Below are 24,593 nucleotides of genomic sequence, written 5' to 3' on the forward strand. Positions count from 1 at the left end.
AAATGGGATAATATCCTTATAGGAAATTTGGGTTTTCTTGTCTGCCCTTTTCTCCCTTTTAATGCCCATATTCCCTCAAAGAGTGCTCAGAAAGAGATCTGCTGCCTCAGTAAGAGTTCTGAAAATTGTTCCTTGGTAATAAAAGCTAATTTTATATGTAGGAGTTAGATTATAGGAGACGTAAAAACTGTTAGCAAAAGAGATCAGAGAAAAGCTAGCCAAGGATACTGGTTTGGTTTTTCTTTTATATCAAAATGTTTTCTGTTGACAGGATTCTATCTTGGATATTAAAGTGCTAATATTTAAAGGACCTGGAGAGATGCCCGAAATCCGATCATACATGGAAGAGTTCCCATTCCCATTCTACATCATTCTTCGCGATGTGAATGCCCTCCCTGAGACACTCAGCGATGCTCTGAGGCAGTGGTTTGAGTTGGTGGCAGCCTCCGATCACCTGTAGAGAAGGAACAATCTAAAGTGAGACTTTAAACCACGGTCAGACTGTGGCGTCTCTGGCTAGGTGCTCCCTCTTTTGGACAAGTGCTTTTGATCTGATTGATAAAAATTCACTTAATTAGCTACAGAAAGTTTTTATTACAATGTACATTTTATTTTATAATGTGCTTTCAGAGCTAGAGCAAGCCTGGGGCTCCCTTCTTTGCCTGGGTTACAGTTGTAAGAAATCTGGGTCAATGAAGGAATAGCAGCAGCAAGTGTCTGGTGTCGGAAGCCCTGGCCTAAGAGGAGACCTGGGACCAGCTACTTTTTCCCTCTTGCAGGAGCCCTGAACACCTACCGATAGCAGCTGCTAGAATTAGGATTGTCCCAGTCCTTTGGACAAAGGACTAAAGACAACTCCCCTTCTGACTCTGCTCTAAGGCTCCACCTTGCCAAGCCCATAATGTGTATCCAAGTGATATCAGGAGGCTGAGACAACTGCAGCTTTGTGGAGTCCTAAGTGTGTATCTTTTCTCATTGTGCTTCATGTGATGGGAACTACCTTCTTTTGGAGGGTATGTAGGTTGCATTATAGGGGTTCTCAGAAAGCAACCACTCTGTCAAGGGGCCCAGGTGGTCAGAAAAATGACCCTGACCCTTGGGTGATGGGAAAAGGAAGTAGCTTTTCCATGTTGTCTTTCACATTTGCTGCTTCAGGAGACTATGCAATGATGGGAAGCTGATTTTCCCTTTGATTATTTCATCCTCCTAGTGCACAGCCCACCCCTGTTGTTGTATTTATTTCTTTAGGTTTTTTTTTTTGTTTTGTTTTTTTCTTAACAAGAGGAATAGCTATTCCTCCAATGCTTTTAAGCTGGACTGAGCCAGTCCCATTCTGGAAAAAAAAAAAATGCTGTCTTTAGGAAAAATAAGCAGCTACATTCCGCCCCCCCCCCTCCCCCCAAGTCAAAATACATCAGCGGTTTTTAGACAGTTTTTACTTGGCCAGAAAACACTGCTTGAATACTTGAAATTGTGTGCTGTGTTCTATTTAAGTTGTCAGAATGTCAGAATGTTCTTTTGTAGACAATATGCCATGATGTATAATTGTCTATCTCCACATCTGTTTTCAAGTTACACTGTGAAGTTTGCCACATTTTTGAGGTGGTCATCAAAGACACAGATTGCTTGTTGTTTAACCAAGTGTCCTAAAGCATGTACCTCAGGTTATATCATTTTTTATTCTAAAAAGCTATGCAGCTTATATTCTGAAAATTATTAAATATATACCACTGTTGATATAATTCGTGACTATTCTTAATGGACTATGACAACTGTATAAAAGGTGTGCCAGAAGAATGATTTTGTCTGCTCCATCAGTCAGCTATCACTGGCTAATATGGTGTCACCATGACCTGCACAACTTCAGTGACTCACTGCAATAACGGTTTCTCTCTCATTTGTGTTTCACATCCACGATGGGTGAGCTGCCACATGCTGGCTCTGCAGCAGAGGAAAGGATAAGTTGAAAAGCACAAGAGCTTCTAAAATTTGTTCGAAATGACATATTTGTTCATTTCATTGGCCATTGCCCTCTATGATGGGTCTGGTAGGCAAAGACACTAACATTCTGACCATAATGTGGTCTATCATATATATCTTTGAAATTGTACCATATAAGCTGGAGCTTCCCAGCTGGTACCTAAGAGTCCCATTGTCAGCTTGTGCTGTGATGGGAAAAGGGTTGGAAAGCATGGAAGCAGTTCCAGGAGACCTCCAAGGAATGGTGATGTCGGGTCACAGAGGGAGTTCTGAGGGTACACTTGTCTCCTTTGGAGCTCAGAAGTTACAGCTGCCTTACTTTGTCTTCACACCCCAATCTTGTTCAGTCTAACATTGACATCTATTTTATCCCATATGCCCTTCTGCTCTGCTTACACTATAGTTGGAGCACTTTTAATCTGTACTCTGGCCTATTTTGGTGATAACCTAGACAAGTCACTTTGCCTGCTTCCTTTTCTCATAACAGCCAAGAGATCTTTCTAAAATTCCTTTAGAGGCCCCTATTGTGAAGAGGGCATTATTCACCCTTCTTAGGGTGACCTCTCCTGTCTCTTCTCTCCCAGAATCTCCCCAACAGTAGCTGGTCTGGTCACAGCAAACCAGAGGTCCTGGAATCTACCAGTTTGGAATTTTCTTACCTAATGGGCCTTTCTTGAACCAGCTGCCTAGTTCAGATAAGCTCTCAAGTATGAACCCTGCCATCTATAATATTGGACTTAGATGCTCCCCTGTGTTATGTCTCCTGCCCAAAGTGAGTCTGACCCATGACAGTATCCCAGTGTCTAGCATGAGTGAATGTTTCTGGATGGGAAGAACTAGTATAAAAATGTCTTCTCACATTAATTTATAGATTCAGCACTATAAAAGATTTTATAATGATTTGCAGGGAAAGGATACAAAAGATTCTTGCAAGAAACTACAGGGTATTAGTCCTGACGAATAATAAAATGTATTAGTCCTCTATGAAGTAATCCTGAACAATTTGTTCAGACCCTAAAAAAAATTACCATATGGTATCATAAAGCCCAAGAAGAGTAATTTAATAAATGGTGTCAAAATTAGTTTAGCAACTGGAAAAAGGTTTGACATTCATATGCCATAAATAGATGGAGTAAATGTTTTAAGACACAATAGGGTCTAATTGCAAATTTCTAAAGGTGGGGGATGAAATTGAAAAGCCTCAAAAGAAAAACATGTGAGTATATAGAGACTTCTTAAGGCTATATAAACAAAAAGAACAGCCAAACAGGCCATACAAAATTAGAATAAAAGTCTTCATCTCCATAAATGGGACCAGTCATGCCAATTCATAAAATACCCCTTGCCGCTTTTATGTCACTAATTTTTGTTGTTTTTTTTTTAATAAAGATTACTCATTGTTTTAAAAAGATTTATTTATTCATAGACACAGAGAGAAAGAGAAAGGCAGAGACACAGGCAGAGGGAGAAGCAGGCACCATACAGAGAGCCAGACGTGGGACTCCATCCAGGGACTCCAGGATCACGCCCTGGGCTGCAGGCAGCGCTAAACCGCTGCGCCCCCTGGGCTGCCCTATGTCACTAATTTTTTTAAGGAAAGAATGAATTGCTATTGCCAATTAGAAGAAACTTTAAGAGGCAGTCACAGTTAACATCACCCATTCAATGCCTGGTAGTGGTCAAGAAAGGTAGGCATTGGAATATAGGTGGCCGGTCCTGTTTTCAGTGCATTACATATATAATGCAACTCTGAGGTAGATGTTATTTCAGCTTCCTTCCAGATGAGGAAAGATGCCAGGAGAGATTAAGTTGCCAAAAGAATATAATTAGGAAAAGGGAGCACCAGAAGTTTCCAACAAGTGAGACATATAAATAGTAAATAGGTAACCAAATGAACATGTTCATTTTTGGCTGTTTTAAATTAGAACAATTGTATTTGGCAACGTATAGCAAAGATTCACTAATGCTACTTACATAACCTAAGGGCATGTGTGTTTTGTGGGGAGGATAAAAAAGTTATGAGGAAAAGCTTAAGTTGTGGGAACATTGAGTTCCTCATTATTAGTGATACAAAACTGTTAAAACTCTAATAGAGCAGCCATTTAAAACCTGAGAGCTAATAATGTGAAAATTACTACAGGGAGACTTCACTAAAGTAGAGTTAGGAAGCTAAGAGGGACCAATGTCCCTTCCAGGAAGAATTGTCAGTTACAGACACTAGCAGACGCCCAATTATAGCTCCCAAAAGAAGGTCAACAGGAAAGAATAATCAATTACAGGCCCTAAGGGGGAAAAGATGTGAGAAGCACAATGTTCAAGAAATCAACTCCCCCAAGCAATTCCAGGAAGAATCTTGATTTTTTTCCCCCCAATGAATTTTGCAAAAGAACTCTCCATTTCCTTCTCCATAAAGTAAGTTCCTCCCCTTTACTGGACTCGCCTGTAGTTTTGCCATAGCTTGCGTGTCCCCAAGTGCAATTCTCTCTTCCCAAATCCACTTTTGCTGGTTAAAATAACTTTTACGTATAAGATTAATGTAAGTAATGGCAACCAGTAAGACTGCCACCATGGGGAAAATGCTTGCAAACAGAAAAGATCAGGATAAAAACGAGGGGGGGGGAAACGAACAGAACACAAACTCTAAAAGCCAACATTTACATTTTTTTTTAATTTTTTATTTATTTATGATAGAGGCAGAGACATAGGCAGAGGGAGAAGCAGGCTCCATGCGCCTGGAGCCCAACTGGGATTCGATTCCGGATCACGCCCTGAGCCAAAGGCAGGCGCTAAACCGCTGCGCCACCCAGGGATCCCCATTTTTATTATTTCTAACTCTACACATCTAAAAGCCTCAACAGGGGATCCCTGGTGGCTCAGCGGTTTAGCACCTGCCTTCTTCCCAGGGCGTGATCCTGGAGTCCCGGGATCGAGCCACATCGGGCTCCCTGCATGGAGCCTGCTTCTCCCTCTGCCTGTGTCTCTGCCTCTCTCTCTCTCTCTCTCTCTCTCTCTCTCTCTCTGTGTGTGTCTCTCACGAATAAATAAATAAAATCTTTTTTAAAAAAATGTTGACTCTTTTCCTTTTTATATTGTAATGCTTTTAATTACATATATAGGTGAAATACATATATTCATATATTTTTTCATATATGTGATTCCATATAATTACATATTTATTATTTTGATAATAGATGATATTTGATAGATTTTGATAGATAATAGATGAATATTTGATAAGAATCCAACTCGTAGACATTTCATGAAAGAACAGGTTCTTGTTTTGTTTTATGAGGAGAGAGCTGGATCTCCCATTACCCAAGAGGAGGAATATGACTTTCTCAGGAAACAAATGAAACTAGTTGCCTCTCTGCTCCTTTTTGGGTACTTGCCATGTTCTTTCTCTCTTATTCTTTCTCTCTCTTTCTGTCCCCCCCCTCCCCCCCCCGCCCCATCTTTCTCTGTATCTCTCTGCCTTCCTGGTCTACACGATGGGAAATTCAAGCACTCAGTACTCTCAATCTGTACAATCTTAGAGCTGTGGTCATTGGAGAAAGGTCGGGTAACCCCCTGGGCACCACATCCATAATCTCGGGTCAGGCCGTGTCTGGCAGCATGGGTCAGATGCCTGTGGCCAGATGGTTGACTCTAGGGAAGGGATGCAGCATGAAATGGGAAGAGCGTGTCAACCCCTTCCTCTTCGCTGTGGATCACAGCATACACAGGAGTACTTCCTTGATTATTGAGGAAAATTCAACCAAATTAAAAATGGGTATCCACCATAGTGAGCGATCTTATTATTATTTATTTACGCTTTTGGGGAACACCTGACAAACTAGATCTGAATCTTCACTAGGATTTCAAGATCCTTATATGTTCTAATGATGTTTTATTTCTCATAGTATCAGTTCAGTACTGAGCATTCAGATTAAGATTAGAATAATAAATTGCAATCAGATTCCACAAATACTAGTTCTGTGTTTTGAAAAATATGGAGACCAGGCTTCAGTACCTCTGTGTCCCCCTGAGTCTGGATGCTAGTGAGAGTCTCCGAAGCTCCAGGCAGCCTGTTTCTTCCTGCCTAACAAAAGACTGTGGCTTCTCCACTCCAAAGACTTCGCCAACTCTGAAAGGAGAAGGTGTTCTGAACACTTTAACCTGTGGTGGTAGTTTACTCGAACAGTTCTTGCAGTCTGATTACATTCTGTAACATTTTAGCTATTTAGAATTTCATAATTTTCCCCAGCGTTCTAGCAGAATATCATCCTAAAAATATACAGAAAGTTATTAAACCTGGAATTAGACTGCCAACATGTTTTCAATCGAATGTTTAATTTCATAATTGGGAAATGATACATCTGCCTGGAGAAAAACAGTGGGGTTGGAAAACAAATTATGTGTCGACAGTGTTGGTACAGAGAAATGATACATATTGATGAGTGGCCAAATCACCTTATTACTGGAATTTGAAAATATAATTATCAGTCATTTATGAGGTAATGATTTCAACTGAATGCCTTATCCTGGGGCATGTATTTTACTTGTGTGTGAATTGACACATATACACCATTCATGTGCAGTATATCTAGGTTCCATCTCATTTAATATTTAAATTTTTATTAATAGAATTCAGATTCTAGGGAATTAAGTATCTAGTTCAGTGTTATAGCAAATAGTATATGAAGTGATTAGCACAATTTCCATTTTAAGTTTTAGAAGAATGCTGTGCTTCACAGTATTTTAATATTTATGTGTAACATTCACTTTAAGTACATTGTGTGATTAGTTCAAAGACCACATTAAACTGAGATCCTTCAAGGATTTAGTTTTGCGATCATAAATTTGAAAGGACTGCCTTCTGTTGATATGTTGTTACTGTGGTTCATTGCAAATATAAGTGTGTTATCCGTGTCATTTTGTTTTAATTTTATTGAGATCAGATGACATCGGCCTGCAGAAAGATAGTCTGTAGGCATCATCACTGCCCCTACAAAGTTGCTGTGAAGGGTGTCTCACTGCAGTTTCTGTGTCTGAGTTTTTAAAGGGAGGTGCAGGGCAGATGATTCCTTCAGTGGCCCAAGCCTGGATCCCTGAAGGAATTCCAGAATTTATAAATCTGATTTTTTGGTATATTGCTTAGAATTGTACATTTTTACCAAGGTCCCCTGTGTCTCTGCTGCATATGGACATTCGAAACCTTCTGACTTTATTCAGAGGGGAAATGCATTCATTATATAATATATGAAAGTGAAAGCATAGGGATCCCTGGGTGGCGCAGCGGTTTGGCGCCTGCCTTTGGCCCAGGGCGCGATCCTGGAGACCCGGGATCGAATCCCACGTCGGGCTCCCAGTGCATGGAGCCTGCTTCTCCCTCTGCCTGTGTGTCTGCCTCTCTCTCTCTCTCTGTGACTATCATAAATAAATAAAAATTTAAAAAAAATTAAAAAAAAAGAAAGAAAGTGAAAGCATAGAAAATGCTCTTTCTTCCCCTTTAAGAGAAATTGACTTTATTATATTAACTGAGTGAGCACTTTCCTGCAGAAGCACAAACCTGGACAGAGAAAGGACCAGTTGCTAGACATTTGTCTTGAACAATAAGTAATGTGACAGGATTTGACAGACTTGACATTTTTAATAACATATTACTTAAGCCAACTGTGTGCAATCCCTCTTCTTCTGGGCTGCCTTTTCCTGATGTGACCATTTTATGATTATAATGTCCTATAGTCCCTGATTGAAACCAGTGATTTTCTATCAACTTTCTATTTACTCAACCTCATCTAACATATTTCTGTTTCTTCTAACTGTTCCACAACCTGATAACGTTCATGGAAGGCCATGCCTTTGTAGGTAACGTCTTTCAAAATGACGTGCTGTATAGAGTATTTTTTGGATGACTACTCTACTAGATGTATTTAAGATGGTAAGAAAAGTTGTGATGTTCTTAGTCCTATTGAGTATTTAGTTTCCACTGGACAAAAACTCCCTGAAATATACTCATTTTCCTATCTAGCAAGCAGCTGTTGGGAAAAACAGTATTCAGGATACTGTTGAACAAATGGAAGGGGGAAAGGAGACAGAGGTACAAAATTAGAAAGCGTAATCCTTACAGAAATATCTTATATTTCCTGTTAGATATACAGTTAGTCCTCATTACTTGCAGATTCCATATTTATGAATCTGTCTACTTGCAGAAGTTTATTGGTAACTCCCAAGTCAGTGTTCTTGTGTCTTTTGCAGTCATTCATGGAATTTGCGCATGGTGGGAGATAATTTTTGTTTCCTGACATGCGCGTTCCCAGCTGGGGTCAAACAAGGCAACACTTCTCTTTCCTGCTCTACTGTAAATAAGGGTAGGGTCCTTTTAGCAATCTAGTTAGTGCCTTTTTTTTTTTTTTCCACGTGTGTGTGTGTGTGTGAGAGAGAGAGAGAGAGAGAGAGATTTGGCTGTTTAAAATGCCCCCCAGGCATACTGTTGAAGTGCTGATGTTCCTCAGAGCAAGAAGGCTATGATGTGCCTATGGAGAAAACACATGTGTTAGAAAAGCTTCAGTCAGGCATGAGTTATGATGCTCTTGGCTGTTGAGTTTGAAGTTAATGAATTGACCATCCATGGTAAATAAAGTGTTTTTAAGCAGAAACACACATAAAGTCATATATTGATAGGTTGATGAGGTGTGGCCAGAGGCGCACAGGTACCCCATATTTTCCTTCCCTAGGAGTAATGCTTCCTGTTTCACTAATTTAGCGATTATGTTGACTTTGTAGAACATAGCTAAGAGCATCTAATGCATCACATTTAGGCTGGTATTTAAGTTTAGAGAAAATTCTTAGAGTAATTATTGATAATAACAATAGTCATTCATTCCACAGATGTTTACTGGGAATTTCTGGGTGCTAAATGTTCAGCAGTGATCAAAAGACCCAAATATTCCTACCCTCAGTGAACTTACATTGCAGTTTACACTTAATGATTTGTTAAGGCCTGTGCCACTCACTTCGTGTATTTCCATTTAAGGGTATTATGGAGTGGGTATTTTAAGCCCCATCTTAAAGAAATGAAGCTGTAATGCAAATAATTTTAAATAACTTGTCTGAGATAAAATAGAGTATCTCCTTGAAAAGGGTTTCAAACCCAAGCTGACTTGATCTACAGTCTTTTTACTTAGATACTGTGCTATTGTCATTATTTATTTTTAAATTAACTAGCAATGTATACTGAGAATATAGTCATAGAAAATCCACATGGCTATTGAATATTTATGTTTCACATGTTAAATGCTACAGAATAGCAGTTGTTCAGATTTAGTAATTTGGGTGAATCTTATACCCTGGTACTAATTTTGTTTTGCTTTGTTAGATTCTCCGTCATCTTGTTTTTCTTTGGAAACTGGAGTTAACTTTTTTTTTTAATTTTTTTTTATTTATTTATGATAGTCACACACACACACAGAGAGAGAGAGAGAGAGAGAGAGAGAGAGAGAGAGAGGCAGAGACACAGGCAGAGGGAGAAGCAGGCTCCATGCACTGGGAGCCTGAGTGGGATTCGATCCCGGGTCTCCAGGATCGCGCCCTGGGCCAAAGGCAGGCGCCAAACCGCTGCGCCACCCAGGGATCCCTGGAGTTAACTTTTAAAAATGTTCTTGGTATCTGGACTCTTGCGAGTTTACATGTAGCATTATGTGAAAATGAGGAAGCCAGACATTTTTAGTATTACACTTTGAAGAGGAAGAGTTTTTACTAAAGTTATAGGGCAAGATGAAGAAAGGATTTTATCAAGCATCTCACAGTTACATTCTGAAAATCTTGTTTCAACATCTGCCTAGTTTTCCCAATTTCACTAATAGCATTTGTCACCTCTGCTTCATTGTCTTTTGTCCCCGATGTCTCCTAGCCCCCTCTTGAACCATTCCATATCCTTGGGACCGTCCTTAGTCCTTATGGCCTTTTGCCAACGTTTGGTGTTGGCTACCTGGTAAGACAGGGTAGACAGATTTCAACAGAGCTGATGTGCATGACGGCAATCTCATTGTGCCCCCAGCTGGCTTCATTTTAGCACACTACACTTTACCAATATTCTTCCAGTTTGGATTTTACATTTTTTATTTGTTTATTGGAGAGAGAGAGAGTGAGAGAGAGAGAGAGAAAGAGAGATGGCATAAGCAGGGGGAGGGGCAAAGGGAGAGGGAGAGAAAATCTCAAGCAAACTCCCTGCAGAATGCAGAGCCCACCATGGGGCTCCATCTTACGACCCTGAGACCATGACCTGAGACGAAATCAAGAGTTGGACGCTTAACCAAGTGAGCCATGCAGACACACCTCAGGTTTTATGTTTTGAGGATGGTTTAGGGGGCAGCCTGGGTGGCTGGGCAGTTTATCACTGCCTTTGGCCCAGGGCGTGATCCTGGAGACCCAGGATCGAGTCCCACATCGGGCTCCCTGCGTGGAGCCTGCTTCTCCCTCTGCCTGTGTCTCTGCCTCTGTCTCTCTCTGCCTCTCCCATGAATAAATAAATAAAATCTTAAAAAAAAAAAGAAATGGATGCTGAAGTAGATGAATAGAGTTATATCTGGGAAATTTACAATACAATGTAACGCTTTCACACCCCACATAATAATCTAAATATTTCTAATACATATATATATGTTTTATGTATCTTCCAGGAACTTAAACTTCACAAAATTAGGGGGCAAATCATTTAGGTTATTTTTTTACACATAGTTCAGTATATTCATTGAATAACTTGCCATCTGAAAAATTGGGCATATGTGTGCAATGTTGCTTTATTATTATTATTTTTTAATTTAAGAAGCTCGAGGTTGCAATTACTAATGCAATACATTAAGCTTAATGCAATTCTTGTATTCTGTCAACTAGCCTACTTTTTGCCATGGACAGCACTGATATTAGAGCATTGATGTAAAATTTGGAAGTGGAAAGGTATTATCCAAATATGTCACTTTTTCACATTACCACCTTGATTACAATCCATCAAACAGTGGGAGTTTAGGGACAAAATCAGGAAAGGACTTTTCTATTTCTTTTTAAGGGGCTCACTGAAAAAGCTGAAAAAAAAAAAAAGATAAAGGAAAAGGAAAAAAACAACCCTGCAACCTAAATAATGCAATCATTTATAAAATTAGGAGACTCATGCTGACAGATCTTAGAAGAGTTAAAAGAGGTAGGTAATTATAGATAAAGGAATTTGCTGTTAAAGAGTTAGCTGCCCTTCTGCCTGGCTAGGAAGTTAGATTGTAGGCCTTGGTCAGTTTAATTCTCCACTTAACCTTAGACATTCTGATAATGAACAATTCACTGAACCATTCTTCATCTACACCCACACAATCCAAGTTTCCTAACTATAGAATTCATCTGAGTTCAAACAATATTGACTACTCTGAGCAAATGCACTTGATCATGACTGGTTGATATATATGAGGTCACAGGAGTGCAGGAACGTAAATGTTTGGATGTACTCCATTAATAATATCTTGTTGTTGAAACCGGTATGCCTGCCCCAAATTCTTACACTGTAAATTTAAAATATATGGCCTAGGTTATAGCACTGTGGAGAAATGGAGGAAGGTCTACTTGTTCTCTAAATTCAATTCTTCATAACCTTACTGTCTTGCTACTAAGGCTTTATCATTTAAATCTCAAATCTGATGAGATTTACTAGATAAACTGACTAGATAAATTTCAAATATCACACTGAAATTACATACCTCAATAATGAATCTTCATCTTCCCCACTTAAAATGTCTAAGAATTCTAACTCCAAGAAATCTAAAATTACATGATTCTAAACAAAAAGAAGTAAAAGAAAAATGCAAGGATTCATGTATGGAACTTGATTAATTAATTACGAGTCATTTCCATTCAATTTTAACATTCATTACAGATAGGCCAAGTACAATTCTGTTTGGTCCTATAAACTGGGATATTATTTTAGCAGTGTTTTAATAATAAAAAAAATTATTGTGTTTCTGTGGGACTTTTACTAATGGTATTTATTTGTATTGCTTGAAATATGAAACTAGAGCCTCACTTAAGAAATGGGATCAATTATAATCTATACTAACCAGAAATAAGATGGTGATAGGAATAAAAATAATTGCAGTGACAAAACTTTATTATCACTAACCACTAACCATGCTGTGAGTTGATTCTACAGCTTTTCATATGGATTCATGCTTACCAGCCTGGCCATAATGAGTAGCAACAGTTGTCAATTAAGTGAATAAATCAATTATGTAAATACATGAATATATTATTCCATATTTCACAGTATATTGTCACAGGTTGTGGTGCAAATTAAGTGTTATGTGAAGTGATTAGCAGATTACTTAACATATAGGAAGGATTCAAAAACAGTGGTTTAATATTCAAAAGCATTGACACATTGTCTTTTCATCTTCAAAAAAATAACAAAATACTTTCACTTTGGAAATATCTAAAAGATGAACTTTTAGAGCATATGCTACAAGACATGTATTATCCTGGAAACTTCCACATGTTAAAGTTTGTTGAATGAGTTAATAAATAAAATTAAACAAATGGTGACAGAACCAGATGGTTAGCAAAGTACAGTAGGTTAGGCATATGTGTGGCCAATGGGAATAGGCTAAAAAAGAAAATTGTCTTTTCTGGTGGTTTGTGCTAGATAATATGGGTTTAGGATATTAATTGAGTGTACTAAAGATTGTTGATATACTATTTTAATTTATATAAAGCACATATCCTAATATATTATGTTTTTTAAAACTAATTTTATATATACCTATTTTCAAAAGAAAATATTTTGACATTTTCCAATTTTCAATGAAATAAGCTACAAACTGAGTGAATGAGCAGATACAAATGAACCAAAATCATTCAAATGAGACAACAGCTATATACTAAGTAGGAAATTCTGTGTTTTTACTAAAAAGCTAAGTTTTGCTTAAAAGGTTTTTTTCTACATCTTGAGTGAGGTTGAAATAGATCTTAAGAGTCTGCAAAGAGGATGGAAAAAACATCTGTGTGTTGAATGTCTTTGCAAAACTCCTGAGTTGACTCACTCAGCCATTAAGTAGTAGTATGCCAATCGATAGTAGGCATTGCAGAATCAACATGGTGGGTAGTCCCATGTAACATGCCCAGGGCAGAGGAAATTAGAAAACATCAAGTGGTTATGGATGAATTAAGAGGACTGCGGCCAAAGAGTAGAGCAAAGAATGAAGGGCAGAGGTGAGGAGCTGGAAGGATGGAAGGAAGTTAGTGATTGCTGAACATTATTTCTCATCGTTTTTGCAACCATTGTGCCTTTCCTCTGAGTCTCTGCCAAGCTTCTGATTTGTATTCACTTAAAATAGCAATCAATGTGCATTCTTTTTCGAAAACATCTTTAAAATGCTTAGTGAGGGACGCCTGGGTGGCTCCCTAGTTGAGCATCTGTGTTTGGCTTGGGTGTGATCCTTGGGTCCTGGGATCCAGTCCCAAATCCAGTTCCCTATGGGGAGCCTACTTCTCCCTCTGCCTATGTCTTTGCTTTTCTCCCTGTGTTTCTCATGAATAAATAAATAAAACTTAAAAAAAAAAGTGCCCAGTGAAATGTCAAGCTTATGACAAAGTGATATGTTGAGAGCACACCAGATGAGGACCAAGACAGGCCCAAAGCACGGATAGTATCCCTGTTTAACCCTACTATCTTTGATAGTTCCAGGAATCAAACAACCTCTCTAACACTTGACTTTTTCATTTGGGAAATAATGACATTTATCCCTTTGTCACAAGATTATTTGGGGGTTAATAATATCATGCATGCCAGCTCAAGAAATGTTTGTTTGTGAACAATCATGTTAATTACTGAGGAATATGCTAAACATATTTTCATTTCTTCTTTTGTTACATGCAGAAGTCGGTTTTTAAGCTTAAAAAATGCCTTTAAAAGTTTGTTTTATCAAAAAAGTTAGCATGTGTCTTGAAAAACAGACCACAATACTTATATTTAAATCAATATCTCCTTGATAGGGTAAAATTAAACCCAATTTGTATCTGTCTAATCACAGATTTCAGAGTGAGGAATTTGCATTAATCATATTTAACTGTTTTGAATTTAAATACAGGCTTATGCAAAGTCATGAGCTCAAGGTTGTTTAAAATAACTAATTCAATGATATTAATGTTTATTTCCCAGACATTCTGTGACACTGCTCTTCCACAAACTCATATACCTTAAAATTTATTCGTGCATATTTTCAACTCTACAGTTTACTGAAGTGGGTATGCTAAATTATGTTATTTCCATCCTAAGTGTTGCTCTGTGGAATGAATATGGTGCATAATTATGGAAATGACACTGATAATTAGCTCGGAGTAGCAGCAGAACCTACATAAATTAATTTCTAATACATGGTTCAACTCAAAGAATGTTTTCAATAACACTGTGATATTTATTTCCTTATCCATCATATTATTTAAGTGGACAGATGTACTTATAATCATGAAATTATAGGTGTAACTAATTTGTTGATCCTGAAAACAGATATGCCAATTCCAGAAACGTATCTTAACTACCTTTATAGTCAACAACTTTCTCAAATGTTGCACCTTTCAGAAAATTATTCAAAGCCTACTTATTTATAATTGGCTTTATTAAGTATTGCGTTTTTGTTCGGTGATTAACTCAACACAAAACAGATAAAATTGAATGTGAGTAAATGATATCAAAATATCTTAATCTAATAATTTATTGGTTTTGTCTGGGGCAACTATATTTTCTTTAACAAGGTTTTAATGTGCTTTTGCTCTTTCCTATTTTGTTGTTAAAATCCTGTCATAGTAGAATTTATTTGCTAATTAGAACCAGCCAGCCTAATTAGTTTTCTCTAATATTTCTTTGTGAAGGACACTATTTTGTGCTAGGCTAATCATTACTCTTTTTTTTTCTTTTTAATGAGAATAGAGATTATTATTTCTAACATGAACTTTATGATGTTACTTATCAAGGAAAAGGCATATGTTAGTAGAAAAATAAGTAGATTCCAGGTTTCAAGACCATTTCAGAAATATCAGTTTAGGTAAAGGCTAAAGTTTCTGTACTTTATTTACACTAGTCAATGACATGGTTGAAAAAATGGTCCTAGCAGTTTCAGATCCTCCCACAAAGATAAGCATGTGAATTTTAAATCCCCACTCTTGACTGGCCTTTGACTTCTTTTGACTGTTAGGCTGCCATAGAAATAACTTTAAACAAGCTCATGATTTAGGTCCCAAAATCTTGCAAATTCCTCTCTTGTTGCTTTCAGAACCCATTTATCATGTGAAGATATATGAACTGGTATGCTGGGTGATGAGTAGCAGGGGAATAATTTTCATTGTCATCCCACCCAATGTCTACAGTTGAGAGTGAGACCATTGGGGCAAGCCATTTCCAGGCAATCCACTAACTCTCGGCAGACACCTGAGCAAGCCAGCTCAGATCAGCTGAACTTGGTCCAGACCAGACTAACACAAGAATGTAACTGCGATCTTAATAAATGGTCTTAATTTTAAGCTACTCTATTTTGGGATGGTTAGTGCCTCAGCAATTAGTAAATTATATAGAAATTGGCTCCTGGTAGTGGGATGCTGCCACACACACACACACACACACACACACACACACACACACACGTGGCAGTACTTTTGGGAGAAGGAGGCAGACAGCCTATTTTCTAGCCTGTTATCACAAGCACTCATATCACTGCTTTTTCAGCCTCTGATAACCATTGGCTTGCTATCAGCCTTCGCTAATAGTCACCTCAGTGGTTTTCCAGTTTATGCTGTTTATGCTACATAGTAGTGGAAATATAAATGGCCAAACTCACATGTGTGATAACTTGGAAAACAACAAGTGTATCTAATGAATGTTACAATCTGACTAAAGAGACCACCAAACAAAATGCTGAAAGTAACCTTTTGGTTTTATTAACTATGAATGATGAAAATGAGCCAGAGAAAGACAACATAAAGAACCTGTCAGTTTTCAAGCAGAATGGTGAGGCAATACAGAGGAGACGGTATTTGCTAGGCTGGAAAAGTCAAACTGAAATGCAAGTCATCACCAGTCTTCCCAGCTACTAAAACATGCTCAAAGTAATACAAGGCCTGGGGCCAAAGAAAGATCAAATCAAGAGTGTGTCTGTAAGACCCTTAAGAGTTCTGAAAGTTTTAGTAAGAAAGACTTAATAAGCCAGGGTCTAGTAGACCAGGCCCCAGACAAAAACAAAACTAAAACCTAGACAAAAGAGGCTCAAACAATCTTATGTGGAGTGTTTTGCAGCCAGCTGATGAGCGACTCAAAAGTGAGAAAAGTCTGGGAAAGAATTTTGAATATGCCACATGAAGTGATAACATTTCTATTATATATATATATATATCCACAATATATATATCCACAAATATATATATATATTGATTCCACAAATATTTATGAAAGTTGCATCAACAAAAATCAATCAATAAATAATAAATAAAGCCACTAGGTTGGGCTAAGAGGAATTGTGATTGCTCAGATTACTGAAAGACCTGGATTCCTAGCTTTCTATAGGGTAAGAAAGCTACTTAACTGCTGTGAATATGTGCCACTTTTGATAGCACACACACAAAGGCTATTTCAGAAGATAGACAAAGTTCTGAGAGAACTGAGACTATGTTGAAAGAGAACAGTGCAACGAGGAAGAACTCAACTCTCAGGAAGCAGAACCTTTCTCAGGGAGAGATTACATTACTGTTATCATCTCACCATTATACTGGGTATAGGGACATATAACCTGTTTCTTTCAGGTTATAGGTCTCTGGATAAAGAGGAGCCACATTCAAAAAAAGCTCAGTCACTCCTAGACTCATCATTCAAATTAAGCAATTAATGAACATCAATTAAGAGCCTCTTATTAGGATAGTATCTGAATGATTCCTGCTTTTTTTTTTAATTTATTTTATTTTATTTTATTTAATTTATGATAGTCACAGAGAGAGGGAGGCAGAGACATAGGCAGAGGGAGAAGCAGGCTCCATGCACTGGGAGCCCGACGTGGGATTCGATCCTGGGTCTCCAGGATCGTGCCCTGGGCCAAAGGCAGGCGCTAAACCGCTGCGCCACCCAGGGATCCCTGAATGATTCCTGCTTAATCTAAGCATAGCTCTAAGGAGCCTAAGCTCTAGGTCTAAGCATACTTAGAAGACAAAAGTATCAGAAAAAGGGAATTGTATCAAAACAGCATCTATAGTCAGAATTATGATCACTATGGGTTGTTTTTTTTTTTTGTTGTTATTCAAAGGCATAAAGATATTTCTATTTTTTTCTTAAAAAGATGTAATTTTGGGATGTCTAGGTGGCAGTGGTTGAGCATCTGCCTTCAGCCCAGGGCATGATCCTGGAGTCCTGGGATAGAGTCCCACATCAGGCTCCCTGCATGGAGCCTGCTTCTCCCTCTGCCTGTGTCTCTGCCTCTCTCTCTGTGTCTCTCATGAATAAATAAATAAAATCTTAAAAAAAGATGCGATTTTATGTATTTGTTCTGTATAATAAGTATTTCCTGAAATGCTGAGACTAAGTAAAACCTTTTAAAGCTGTTTTAAAATATATTAAGATATTTTAAGAGATTATTTATTAATCAATTTGTACCTATTGTTTGGTCATACTAATCAGTACTATTTGGAAATACTGGCATTTATTAGGCTTTTACTATATTAAGAAAACTTCTGACCCTAGAACTGAAATAGCATGATAGCCTACTATATTTCTTATTTTTAGTGCAAAACTGGGGTAACAAAACCCTACTGACATTAAAAATGAAAGACAGTAAAGAAATTTAAGGTATAATAATGGGATATTATGAATGACTTATGTCAATAAAATTTAAAACATATCAAAGAACTTTCAGAAAAAGAGTATAAAGTTATTGAAATAAATTAGAATATTTTATGGCCTTAAGACATGTATGCATTTCTTAGATTTAGCCAATAGATATATGAAACCATTTCAACTCAGGAGCAAAGAAATGCCAAAAAGCAACAATGGATATACATTTTGTTACATATGTATATGTGCATTTGTATATGTATACATATATGTGTTTGTATATATACACACATATATACATTTGCACAGATGCAGGCTTATAGGAAAGTTATATTGTAAATATTCTATGTAAATTAATTAGGAAATATTTAATAAATAGATCATTTTAGCATCAAGACCTTCCTAATTACAGAACAACCAAAATGTGGTCCCTGGGTGGGTCAGTTGGTTGGGCATCTGCCTTAGGTTCAGGTCATAATCTTGGGGTCCTGGGATCAAGCCTTGCATCAAGATCCCTACTTAGCAGGGAATCTGCTTCTCCCTCTCCCTCTGCCTCTGCCCTCCACTCATGCCCACTTTTCCTGTTTCAAATAAGTAAATAAAATCTTTAAAAAAAATAAGAAACACAATGAAACAAAAATATGAAGTAGAAGATGGTGCCTGTATCTTGAATCTTCAAGTAGCACAATTATTCCCTGAAAAAATATAGGCACATATTTAATTATCACCTCATATATTTACTCAATTGGTTACTTTGCATATTTAAAGTTATTTAGATTAGGCAGCCCAGGTGGCTCAGTGGTTTAGTGCCACCTTCAGCCCAGGGTGTGATACTGGAAACCCCGATCGAGTCCCACAATGGGCTCCCTGCATGGAACCTGCTTCTCCCTCTGCCTGTGTCTCTGCCTCTCTCTCTCTTTCTGTGTGTGTCTCTCATGAATAAATAAGTAAAATATTTTTAAAAAGATAAAGTTATTTAGATATTAACAGGCACTTTTCTTTTTGAAAATACTGATTCTATTTACTTGTCCTCCAGTCATGACCCAGAAGAGGGGGAGATGGCTAGGACATGTAAATGTCATTGCAGACATCTTTACTTCATTTAGTCTTTCTTTTAAGTTCACATTTTTGGCTAACCAGGTTCCCTTATGAAGAACAAACTTGTCCTTTCTATAGAATAATAAGACTCATAAATCTGGCTTAAATGCCTTTGACTATGCTTTTCGCTATGTATATACCTAAAATTCATTAAGAAGGAATACAAGGGGCATCTGGGTGGCCCAGTCATCCAACTCTTGATACAACTCTTGATGCTCAGGTCATGGGACCAAGCCCAGCACCCAGCTCTGTGTTCAGGGTGGAGTCTGTTTGTCACCTCCCTCTGCTTGCCCCCCCCATCTCTAAAATAAATAAATATAATCTTAAAAAAAAGAAGAAATGGACATTTTGATTGAACAACCACGTTAGAACTGAATGGTTGCACAGAAATGGGTTTTATTTAATTCACAAATGAATTGGACTCGATTTAAAATGATTTAAACCATGAATGAAATCTGAGCTAAAATCACAACATAAATACCTTATAAATATTTTACAGGTTTGAATTGTGGTTATGTGCATATAATACATAAAATCTAAAAACTGATATATTGTGTGTCTTCTAAGGTAGTACTTAAGGATTTAGTCAAAGATATATTTAACTAACAGGAATTTAAATAAAAATTTAAACAAAAGAAAGAATTTAGTCAAAGGTAAACTACTTATAAATATATGCTGTAACATAAAAAATAAAGTTATATCAGCATTAAAATAGTTTAGATATACAAACATATATTCTTATCTAGATATGTTTTATACCTAAGTAGAAACATTCAAAGGAATCCAAAAAAAATTTACCTAACATTTAAAAGTTACTCATAATATACACAACAGAAATAAATAGAAATGAAAATTCTATGCTACTTTTCTAAGGAGCTAAGCAAAATATTCATTCAATGTAATTTAACAACATTTTTGTCTTTATGTTGGGAAAATTTAATGAGCACCATCTAGATGTTGCCACTATACTTCATAAAATGAGGAAGTCAAGGATTGATTATATTTATCTGATTATAGAAGTAACATTAGTTGTAAACAGTTGGAGAATTATAGGGCTTAGTGAGTCTGTGGATAATAATAAGGTAACAAAGGAATTATTCATATAGGATAACTCCACATTGTATGTTCAGATTTATTGGATGTAATGCTGGATATAAAGTAGGCACCTTAACGGAATATGTAAAAACCTTAAGACACTAGTTTCCACCAACCCTCACATCTTGTTCAACAGCTACCTCCATGCATCCCTCTCTATAGATGACAAGTAAATCTTTCTGTACTTTGCCAACCATTGTAGTCAACACTGAACCTCCTAACTCTACATGTATCCCATAAAATAATCCTATTGACTTTTCTTTTTAATTTATTCCAAAACCAGTCTCCACTGCTAACTTATATCACTTCCACCAGGCTCCCCAATGTTCATCTATTATCTGATTCTTGAATTAGTTTTAATAGCTTGTATATCTGGTTCTGGTTTTCCCTCAAATCTGCTTTCTGTATAATAGAAAGATCTACTAAATATACATGTCGGATCATGTCACACAGCTCTATTCAAAAACTTCTAATACCTTTCAACCTCTTTCAAGGTATATTCTGAAGCCTTTGTCAATTCTTTCAGGAAACTCTTGAGCCAGAACCTGCTATTAGCTTCCCTTGCTTACTACATTTCAGACACTCTAGACTCTGTAAGCCCACAGTCAACAAGCACGCTTCATCTCAAAGCATTTTTAGTTGTTCTTCCCTCACCTAGAATTCTATCTAGATATTCACGTTTTATTCCACACTTCCTTAATAATCTACTCATATGTCACATTATTACAAAAGTTTGCAGTGAACACCCTATATAAAAGAGCAATATCTTTATTGTCATTCTCATTATCCTTGTCTAATTTTAAAAACAGTAATCATTAATGTAACATGTATATGAATTTGCTATTATTAGTCTTCTCTCACCTAGAATGTAAGCTTCGGTAGATCATAAGTTTGTCTCTGACAGTGTCTTGCCTATAACAGGACCTCAAGTATTCTTATTTGAATCAAGTAAACTTGAAGATACAAAGATGAATACAGCACAGTCCCTGTAGTTAACACAACAACATGAACTTCAGGACAATACTTCCTCTTCTATCACTCTTCCTCAATTTGATCCTTTTAATAAATGATTCAATGAACAAAAATGTATTTATAGGAAAAAAATATAATTCACTCGATAATTTAAATTTTTAAAGAAGTATTCATTGCTATGTGCCATGCAATAAATGCCAAGGCAAATGTAACCGAAATTATGTAAAAAATAATTTCTATCTATTCAAAAATGTTAGATCATTCAGGGTAGATTAGAGTTCTTACATTAAGAAAATCACTTATATTTTACCTCAAGGGTAAAGAGTGTATAAGAAGGTAATTTTAAAAGTATCCTAAATATTTTGGTACTTCTAATGAGACACAGTGGCTCAAAAAAAAAGTAGGTATCTGTGTTCCTTCAATAAGCTCCTTATAAAGAAAACAAAGTTAGTCATAAATCCATAATAATAAAACAAGTAGGTGAAATAAAAAAGACCAGAAGAAAAGGAAAATAAGATAAATAAATTAGTAATAACTGTCTTAACAAAATGGTAAATCAAATCAAAAAGTTAGTTATTGTGTGGGAAAGGGATGCAATTATTATTAAAACTAGTATTTATAGAACTGAATAGAGTTTATAGAACTCTAAACAGCAAAATGACAACTCCTCTGAAAATAGTGAACTAGTTAATTGTATTTGAGGGACTCAGGCATATTTGTTGGTTTATTAAATTATATTGAATTAAAACAATCTAAAAATCATATTAAATTCTATGGTACAGAAAGTGAAGTCCAAGTTCTATATCATAACTCACATGCAAGAATGCTTTCACTGCTTTATTCATCTACTGGCAAAATACAGTAAGGTTTCCTCTTAGGATGATACAAAATTAACAGACAGAAATCACTTGTACTTCTATACACTAATAATAAGTTATCAGAAAGATAAATCAAGAAAACAATTCCCTTTATGATTGCATCAAAAGGAATAAAATATCTAGGAATAAATTTAATCAAGGAAGTTAAAGACCTATACTCTGAAAATCTATAAGACATCGATGAAAGAAATTGAAGATGACACAAAGAAGTGGAAAATATACCATTCTTATGAATTGGAAGAATACTGGTAAAATATCCATACTACCCAAAGCTACCTACAAATTCAATGCAATGCCCATCAAAATACCAATGGCATTTTTCATAAAACTTGAAAAAAGAATCCTAAAGTTTGTATGGAAGCACAAAAGACCCTGAATAGTCAAAGCAAACTTGAGAATGAATAACAAAGCTGAAGACATCCTGCTCCAGGATTTCAAACTATACTGCAAAACTATTAACTTCAAAACAGTAAGGTACAGACATAAAAACAGACACTTAGATCAATAGGAGAGAGAAGTCAGTAATAAATCTAGGCATACATGTTCAATTAGTCTGTGATGAAGAAGGCAAGACTAAACTATGGGGAAAAGACAGTCTCTTCAATAAACGATGGGACACCTGTGTGTTGACGCTCAGTAGTTAAGTATCTGGCTTCAGCTAAGGGCATGATTGAGGGTCCTGGGATCGAGATCTACATCAGGCTTCCCAAAGGGAGCCTGCTTCTCCCTCTTCCTATATCTCTGCCTCTCTCTGTGTGTCTCCCATGAATAAATAAATAAAATCTTTTTAAATAAATATAAATAAATAAATAAATAAATAAATAAATAAATAAATAAAGCTCAGAAAACAGGAGAGCAGCATACAAAAGAAGGAAACTGGACCAGTATCTTGCACTTCATGCAGAAAGAAATTCAAAACAGATTAAAGACTTGAACATAAGACTAGAAGCTTCTGACAGTGAAGGAAATCATTAACAAAATGAAAAGGCAACCTATTGAAGAGGAAAGATGATTGCAAATCATATATCTGATAAGGAGTTAACATCCAAAATATATAAAAATTTTAAATATACAAACATTGTTTTGAATGGACAGAGGATTTCAATAAACATTTTTTTTCCCCAAAGAAGACATGCAGATGGCCAACAGGCACATGAAAAGATGCTCAACATCACTAACCCTCCGGAAAATAAAAATCAAAACCATTAAATATCACATCACACCTGTCAGAATGACTAGTATCAATAAAGATAAGAAATAACAGGTTTTGGTAAGGGTGTGGAAAAGAGAAACATCATATAATGTTGGTGGGAATGTTAATTGGTGCAGGACTGTGGAAAACAGTATGGAGAATCCTCAGCAATTAAAAATAGAACTCCTGTACCATCCAGCTATTCTACTTCTGGGTATTCAACCATAGAAAACAGATAGATGATAGATAGATAGATGATAGATACATAGATAGATAGATAGATAGATAGATAGATAGATGATAGATAGATAGATGATAGATAATAGATGATAGATAGAAGATACGCAATGAATATTACTCAGATATAAAAAATAATAAAATCGCACTATTTGTGACAATATGAATGGACCTTATGTCAAGTGAAATAAGTCAGACAGAGAAAGATAAATATCATATGATTTCACTTACATGTAGAATATAAAAAACAAAAAGAATGAACAAACAAAACAAAACAGGAACATAGATACAGGAAACTTAGTTATCAGAGACGGGAGGGATGAAGACAAGTGAAATAGGTGAAGGAGATTAAAATACACAAATTTCCAGTTATAAAATAAATAAGACATGGGGAAGTAATATACAGAGCAGGGAATATACTCCATAACATTGTAATAACTTTGTATAGTGACAGATGGTAACTAGACTTACTGCATAGATCATTTCATAATGTATAAAAATACCAAATCACTATGATGTATACCTGTGACTAATAAAATATTGCATACCAATTAAACTTCAGTAAAAAAATCGATCTTGGAGCACCTGGGTGGCTCAGTTGGTTAGGCATCTGCCTTTTATCTGGTCTTGATCCTAGTCCTGGGATGGAGCCTTGTGTTCAGCTCTCCACACAGCAGAGAATTTGCTTTTTTTTACCTGTTATTTCTGCCTTTCCCTCTCACCTTCCCTCTCTCTGAATGAAAGAAAGAAAGAAAGAAAAAAGAAAGAGAGAAAGAAAGAAAGAAAAAGAAAAAGAAGAAAGAAAGAAGAAAGAAAGAAAGAAAGAAAGAAAGAAAGAAAGAAAGAAGAAAGAAAGGAAGAAAGAAAGAAAGAAAGAAAGAAAGAAAGAAAGAAAGAAGAAAGAAAGGAAGAAAGAAAGAAAGAAAGAAAGAAAGAAAGGGCTTGGGGGAAGAAGGGATGAATAGATGGAGGACAAAAGATTTTTAGGGTGGTGAAATTACTCTGTATGATGCTTTCATGGTATATGCATATCATTATACATTTGTCAAAACCCATATAATATATATAATATTATTATCTGGGTGATAATAATGTGTCAATGGAGCTTCATCAATTGTAACAAACATACCATCCTAGTGGGGGATGTTGATAATGGGGAAGGCTGTGAATGTGTTGGAGAGAGTATAATAGGAAATCTGCATATTTTCTGCTCAAATTTGCTATGAACTTAAAACTGATCTAAAAAAATAAATTCTACTTAAAAGAAAACAAACAAAACAAAACAAAACTGATCAGTTCAAGGGAAAAAGACTACAGT

At 36.4% G+C, this 24,593-nt stretch overlaps 2 protein-coding genes across 8 annotated transcripts in view; one reads left to right on the top strand and one right to left on the bottom strand.

Annotated features, from left to right (window-relative positions):
* The window catches only part of LOC140596454 (midasin-like), a 168,044-nt gene extending 166,302 nt beyond the window's left edge, over positions 1–1,742 (top strand). For all 4 annotated transcript variants that reach the window (XM_072745087.1, XM_072745085.1, XM_072745086.1 and 1 more), the window contains one exon: positions 272–1,742. In XM_072745087.1, the coding sequence (XP_072601188.1) occupies positions 272–460 (189 nt within the window). In that variant the 3' untranslated portion in view covers positions 461–1,742. The remainder of the gene's footprint in view (positions 1–271) is intronic.
* Positions 1–24,593, bottom strand: part of LOC140596456 (ATM interactor-like) — a 117,944-nt gene that overhangs the window by 26,369 nt on the left and 66,982 nt on the right. The gene's annotated exons all lie outside the window — the stretch shown is intronic.

Source organism: Vulpes vulpes, unplaced genomic scaffold, assembly GCF_048418805.1.
Source record: "Vulpes vulpes isolate BD-2025 unplaced genomic scaffold, VulVul3 Bu000000635, whole genome shotgun sequence".
NCBI classification, from domain to species: domain Eukaryota; kingdom Metazoa; phylum Chordata; class Mammalia; order Carnivora; family Canidae; genus Vulpes; species Vulpes vulpes.